This window comes from Meleagris gallopavo, chromosome 15 (assembly GCF_000146605.3).
Source record: "Meleagris gallopavo isolate NT-WF06-2002-E0010 breed Aviagen turkey brand Nicholas breeding stock chromosome 15, Turkey_5.1, whole genome shotgun sequence".
Classification (NCBI taxonomy): domain Eukaryota; kingdom Metazoa; phylum Chordata; class Aves; order Galliformes; family Phasianidae; genus Meleagris; species Meleagris gallopavo.
This window is the reverse complement of record NC_015025.2, coordinates 17,301,367-17,308,551: the sequence shown is the minus strand read 5'-3', so window position 1 is coordinate 17,308,551 and position 7,185 is coordinate 17,301,367. Positions and strand designations below refer to the sequence as shown.

The 7,185-nt window shown below is 45.3% G+C and overlaps 1 protein-coding gene across 1 annotated transcript; it reads left to right on the top strand.

Moving 5' to 3' along the window:
- The first annotated feature begins 28 nt into the window (after window positions 1–28).
- C15H5orf24 (chromosome 15 C5orf24 homolog) lies at window positions 29–7,185 on the top strand. The gene is given in 3 exon segments (XM_010719274.2): window positions 29–133; window positions 6,028–6,517; window positions 6,520–7,185. Coding segments are annotated over 3 exon segments (582 nt in total). The 5' UTR covers window positions 29–118; the 3' UTR covers window positions 6,597–7,185.

Here is a 7,185-nt window from a genome sequence, read left to right as displayed (position 1 = left end):
TCCTGTCTCGTCCCGTCCCAGTTGCGGGGCCGCGTATTGTGCTCGAGCCGCCGGCGTTACCTTCGGCATTCCCGGCTCTGGTGCTCGTGTCTGCTTCTCGCTACAGACCCGCCGGCCTATGGGATTGCGGTTGGTACGGATGTGCGTTTCCTTGAGGTGTGCGAGCAGTGCACGTCCTGCTCACGTGCATTTCGGGGCTGCCGAGCGCTCTGTTGCTTCCCTGCCATCCCTGTTTGTTGGTCCGCTCACACGTGTGTGTGCTGTGTTCCTGTAAATAGCCCGGTGTGTCCTTAATGCTGCGTAGTCCTTCCAGGTTAATTCGTCAGTAGATGGCTGCGCCTTCAGCTTGTTTGTATTTCTCTCTGGGTGTCACTGAAGAAAGCAGCAGTTATTTGATGCATGTTCTTGTTGTTGATGTTGTTTTGGGTTGGGTTTTTTTTTTTCCCAAAATATGAGGAGCACTTGGTCGGTACATTTCTTAATTAGTGGTTTATTCCTATGTCAGTATTGAAGTGCCAGAGTTTTTCTTACTCTGCTTTTTTTGTCTGTGTCATTACTCCTCAGTGTTAGGTGTGCCCAGAGCAGCGCTGTGCCTTTGCCCACTGTGGCACAGCTCCAGCAGGTGGATGGATGTTGGCTCTGCACGCCGTGTCTGGGGCTGTTGGTAGGTGTCAGAGCCTCCTGTGCTAATCCTGCTGCAGAGAAACCTCATGGAAGCGCACATGGGGAGCTCGGCACTGGGACTAGGGGATGTTTGATCCCTCTCTTAAGCTTTAGAATCCTTCTGTGGGAGGCGGCTGGGGAAGGTGAGAACACCCACGGAGATGAATGAGCACCTCGTGCCTCTCAGCTGTTCCCTGGGGAGAGGAGAGGTGGGCGAGAACACCCGCAGAGATGAATAACCATCTCCAAGCTGAGATCTCCTCTGTTTTTCTTGGGAGAGGAGGAGACAGCTTTACAAGCACTAATGATACTTTCTTTATAAACATGCACCTCCACCTGCTCTGTCATTCATATGCATATCTGGCTTGCTTTGAAATTTGGTAATTACAGAACCGCAGAATAATCAGGGCACCGTTTCACAACCGCACTTTCTCAGGCACAGCCTGGCCCGATGTCTGCCTTGGTTCCGTGCTGCCCTGCCTCCAGTCGTCTTTGCCTTTTCCCCACCCTCCAGTCCCTGTGCTGCATTCGGGATTCGTCAAACCCTTTTGTTCAGGGCTTCTAGGTTTGCTGAATTGTCAGAAAGTCATCTTTGTGAGGTCTGGTCAGCTCTGGGAGTAACTGGGGTGGGTCGTGGAGGAGCAAGAGCAGTTGGTGGCAGTGAGGTAACGTGGTGTTGGCTAACCAACAGCTTTGGTCCATCTGTATCGAGGAAAGCGTGTTCCTGTTCTTCCTCTCTCGCCCCAGTGCCAGCCAACTGCTGTGTTTTCTTGTTGGGTCAGTTTTTGCCTGGTTGTTGGCTTGTCCTGCTCTTGCACAACACTTAGCGTTGGTACAAGAAGTGGGGGTGTATAAGAGGAAACAACAAGATCATCCTGCTCAGAAAAAAAGGGGGGTTGGGGTAGTTTCTGCTGGTGGTGAAGCCAAACTGTCAGTTGTGTCCATGTGATCAGAGGTGCAGTTAATTAGATTACTGACATGGCCCTCAATTTCATGAAGCTGTCCTGACTCGTTTAAGCATCCTCTTTCTCATCATCACTCCACGGTTATATGATCTTAATTTCAGTAGGAAAAAAACTAGCTGGTGTTGATATCTACTGAAACTCTGCCCTTGGGTAGGACAGACTTATTCTGGGGCTGGAGAGGTGAGAGTTCCCTGTTTGCTGTGCAGTCGCATCATGCTGTGCTGTTGTTGATACAAAGGCAGCCGGCGTTCAGGCTCTCCAGGGGACAGTTTCTCTATCTGAGTGTCTAAGTCTCATTTCCTTCTGTTAGATATTGTGAGTTTTGAATTTATAGCAAGCAAAAGCCGCTTTCACCTATTGCCATCAAACATCTCGAGTATTCCACTGAGGGAAGTAGTTTTTTGTGTTCGGCGTGACTGAAATGGGTTTGGACCCGAGCAAAATGCCCCTGCACCTGTACTGCCTGAACAGCAGCAGTGCCTCTGTGCCGGGAGCTGAGCGTCCTGGGGGTTGGGGAGGTGGGGAGAAATGCCTCCAACCCCCCGAGGGCAGTGCTTCTAATTTGTTGCATTGCTTGGGGAGTACTTTGTTTCTCCATCTTCTTTTTTGGATAAAGAATAACTAGAGAAAGAGGAGAGAACACTTCAGGAAACAAGTTCTATTTGCAATCTTGTGTTATTGCAGTAGTACCAGCAAACCACTGCTGTAAAGAGATTGTTTTATGTTCTGGCTCATTTCAATTTATTTTACCTATTGTCAAATGATGAGAAAAATTCTGTTATACAGTGAACGCTTGGAAAGTGTTTTATAAGCACAGTGTGGAGGAACTGGTTGACTGTCTTCAGGGGTAGGTTATGTATTGAATACAGATTCAGGTGTTACAGTGTACGTTGTGCCACTGACTTCTTTTAATGGGAATTCTGGAGGTACAAGATTTGGAAAATAAGCAGTGAGAGTTAACACGTTCTTCTTCTAACAAGGGTTAGAGAGGGAGCTGGCAGTAAAAGAGACACTTGAAAAATGTTTAATTTCAAATAGTGGATTCTTTTAATTTATTGATGGAAGTATTTCTCTTATCTGCTATCCTAAGAAGGAAGAGCAAACCCAATACCGTATCTGCAGTCTTTAAAGGCAGAATACTCATCTGCTTTTCACACTGCTCTCTGCAACCAAACGGAGCCCTTCGGTGCCCCCAAAGCCTGCAGCCCCTGTGCTGCTGAATATGGCACAGAGCCTTCTTTATGTAGGGAGCTTGAACAGAGTTGGTCCTGTGCTTCATTCCAACTATTCTAATTGAGAGAAGTGACGTTCTGGGTACTAGCACAGAAATAATGCTTGTGTTTCTAAGTGCTATGTCACAGACTTTGTATGTGTTTGCTCCAAGGAGGATTGGGTGGTGATGAAGATGTGCTGATACAGTCTCCTACAGCTCTGTTTATACTGTTGAAGCTATTGCAGGGAAACGAGTGAGTTTTATGTACTGTCGTTAAAAGCAGAATTCTCCATATTGGCAATAGGAGTTTACCTTTCTTGGTATAGTTTAAAAAGCTGTAGATGGGTTTCCAGTGTTGTTCAAAGGCCCTGATTCCAGGTGTGTTTCAGCAGCTTTAAGCTAGAAGAATGCTGTGTTTGGGGTAAAGAGAGGCACCGTTTCTGCCTAACCATAACATCACAGGAATTAGGTGAAACTTCCTAAGTTTCTGCTGGGTCTGCATTGTCTTTAACAAGATTTCTATTTCATCTCCCAGCAGAAAAGAGTAAAGAATGTCAAGCTTGACAGTGAAATACAAGATGCTAAGTGGCAGCCTCACTGACAGGTAGAGCTGTGAGCCAAACCAGACCTCACGCTCACCTCGCTGGTGCTGAGCCAGGTCAGCTCTGTGGGCACTCAGAATTGTGGTAAGGCAGCAGTATGCTGACGGGTGGGATTATAGCCACAGTCAGAACCCCCAGCAACAAAACCTGCAGGTCCCACACAGATGGCCATCTTCCTGTCCTCCTTCCAAGCAGCAGTGCAGCTTCTGTGCTTCGTTGTGTGGGGAGCTCTTGTGCTGTCTCTTTCCAGAGTTAGTTTATCCAGTCCCTTCCCCAGCATTTGAATGAAAATTGATTACTAGATAGAGAAGGATCCAAACAGAAAACTTGGTGCAGCCTCCGGTAGAAACCCTCTCAAAGTGCCACTGAATGAGTTTAGTGCAATGCCTGGTGTTAACTGTTACGTTGAGACATTCAGCAGGATTTAAAACCGACTTAAACAAACCTGCACATTTCTATTTACATACTTAAGTTCTAAGGTTCTAAACAAGTATGTTCCGTTTCACTGGGAACTTTTCAGGCTGGTTGTGCTGAAGAATGCTTGGGCACAAAGTGGTGTGCATTTGCTCATACAGTATAGCTGGAGTGGGATTTTTAAGCTGCCATCGCGTCGGATTCTTTCCTCAGTTATATTCCCCCCACCAAAAAACTTGCTTCTGCTCTTCAGATGACTCATGCAGTGTGCCTGCTTCATTCTTTCATTCCCTACTGCAATGTGAGTACAGAAAAAATGAGGCTGGAAATGTCCATGCCAGAGTAACTAAGGTAGACTAGAAAGCTCTTTTCTAGAGAAAACTTTTCATAAATATATGTCTCAGATAAAAGAAAATATAGAATGCGAGCTTTGGGTTCTACTTGACATTTTCATGGCTTAAATAATAGCAGTAACAAAGACTGTGACCAGATGCAAGGAGAACTAGCATCAGGCCAGTTTTGCACTTGAAGGCAGTGTTTGCAGAGCACTGTTGCCCTGCACACTGGGTGCTGACCCTGCCTGTTCTCTGCTAAAGGCAGGCTTGCTAATTATTCTAATATATATATATATTTTACTGGCTAGTCAACATCTGCAGTAACAGTAGTTTCATGTTTGTGCCACCGTTTCCCCATTCAACATTCAGAATTGTAGCACGTGGATAATCTCTGCTAGAGCCATCTATTATTTGGACTATGCTGCTATCATGGTTTCACTATGTGACATAAAACCATATTCATGTATTTGCACAAGAGTAATGCATACACTGTAACATGCATTTGTGGAGCCAAGGTAAACGGGAGTTTGAGCAGGGAGTGTAACCATTGTAATCAGGAGGAAAGGGCACGCATGGGGATTTTCTCCTGGGTAAACAGCCTGCTTCTGTTATTGTTTCTCTGGCTGGGAGGAAACCCTTGCAACTGTGGGATAAATTCAGTGGTCGATGGTAGAATTTAGATTTGTTTGCCTTAGGAAATACTCCTTATCTACAGGAGCCAAAATGCCATCAGTATTCCAGACCTTACTTGTTAGAGAATGTACAGCAAGAAACATTTGTCCTCCCAGCTGTGAGTGAAGGGCACAGAATTGCTGTGAAGAGCCGGATAGTGATGGGTTAATCTTGTCCTCAGCATGGTTAAACGTTACACAGGCTGAATGGGTGCAGTGTCATCCTGTTCCTCTTTGAGAACCTCATTGGCTGCTGCTGTCCTTACCTGCTGGATGTCTGTCTGTCTGTCTGTCTGCAGCTGGGGCAGCACGCAGAGCACAGGAGTCACCTTTGTAGCGTCCTGAAGTTTCTGCTTTGTAACAGATTCCTTGTGTAGCTCTGCATTCCCAGCCGTGGCATTGCTGTCTTTGCAGAGTATCTCACCTATTTCAGTGTTTCTTACATAACTGCAGAAAGAAACAACAACAGTCAGAGAGTGATGAGGCACTGGAACAGGCTGCCCAAGGAGGCTGTGGATGCCCCATCCCTGCAGGCATTCAAGGCCAGGCTGGATGTGGCTCTGGGCAGCCTGGGCTGCTGGTTGGTGACCTGCACACAGCAGGGGGTTGGAACTGGATGAGCACTGTGGGCCTTTGCAACCCTGGCCATTCTGTGATTCTATGAACAAAACTGATTAGTTTTTTATTAATTAAAAAACACAATCTCCATGAGCCTGTATCTGTTGAACAGGAGAACAGTGTGGTGTTTTTCCTGGCTCACAGATGCTGGCTAATCTTGCAACTAGAGCAGCTAGGAAGTGGATGAGGTTTGGTTAAAAGGGTTTTGAAATAGCAGTAGGTGTGTGTATATTTTGTATCTTTTGGCTGAAATGCTCTTGTTCAGTTCTTTAATGCCCTTCTTCCCTAATTGTGTGCTTCTGAATAGCGTGTCCTTTAAATAGTTGCTTTTAACTACACGTAAAGGTTACATGCAGACCTTCAAGTGAAAACTTACCAAAACTTTCCATTTAAAAAAATAATTTACTGGCATCAGTGCTGTTTAATAAAAATGGAAATTGCTTGAACTTGTTGTAGAAAACAGAGGTAAATCTTTAAAGGCTTTCTTGCGGAACAGTGCAGTATTGTTTTTTATTGATATAGATTTGTCTTTCTTATTTTCGATAGAAAATGATGCACCCTGTTGCCAGCAGTAATGCAGCATTCTGTGGGACGGGCAAGAGCTCTTGCCTTAACGAAGACAGCGTGAGAGCTGCTGACCAGTTTGACTTGTATGCCACGCAGCAAAGTAAATACAGCCACGCAGTGAGCCACAAACCCATCGCGTGCCAGAGACAAGATGCGCTGAATGAGTCCCACCTGCAGACCACAAGCAGCAGGAATATAGAAACAAAAGATGAACTGAAGAAAAAGAAAAACCTCAACCGATCCGGTAAACGTGGGAGGCCATCAGGGACCACAAAATCAGCAGGGTACCGAACCAGCACGGGTCGACCCCTGGGGACCACCAAAGCAGCTGGATTTAAGACAAGTCCAGGCAGACCCTTGGGCACAACTAAAGCAGCAGGATACAAAGTCAGCCCAGGCAGACCTCCAGGTAGCATTAAAGCTCAATCCCGGTTTGCAAATCTAAGTTATACGTGTGGCAGTGCAGCTTTTCCTATCCTATGGTGCATAACAGAGGAGTGCATGCTGCTGGTGAAACTAGCAGCAAACTCAAGCAGCCTAACGAATGAAAGGAAGGAATTAGTAACTGCTTACTAATCTGCTTTACTCTGGATTTTGGCATGTTTCTTGCATTTTATTGTAGCATTTGCATACGTTTGAGTTTCTAGATTTTATTTTTACTCAAATAATGCCATAGTCTATGGGTGCAGTTCAGTAACTTTTAAAGCAGTGTCGAGAGGGCATTGGTATAAAGTCTTCTTTGTTGTTGTTTTTAAATCGTAATTTAAAAGAAAGTCTGAACTGAAGGATAGGCCGTGGTGTCTACACCTTAGTAAAATCCATGTTCCTAGTTTTACGTTCAGTTTTGGGTAAATCTAGTTTTGTGGTTATGCATTAAGTAATTGAAAGAAGGAGGAGAGAATTAGCTGGCTGTTGGCTGATGATGGGGCCTATCTCACCATAGGGAACTCGTGCAGATGAGTTCATACTTGATAAAGAAAAAGAAACTATTTGGGACTGTTTAACTTAGTTAAAACAGCGACATTCTGAGTTCCTGTGTGTTTTTAAAGGAATAGAAAGCAAGTTACGTTCTTCTCTTCAGCAGGAGCTTCTACAGACCTCAGGCAGATCCATAGAAACTTAAACAAACCAAAAAAA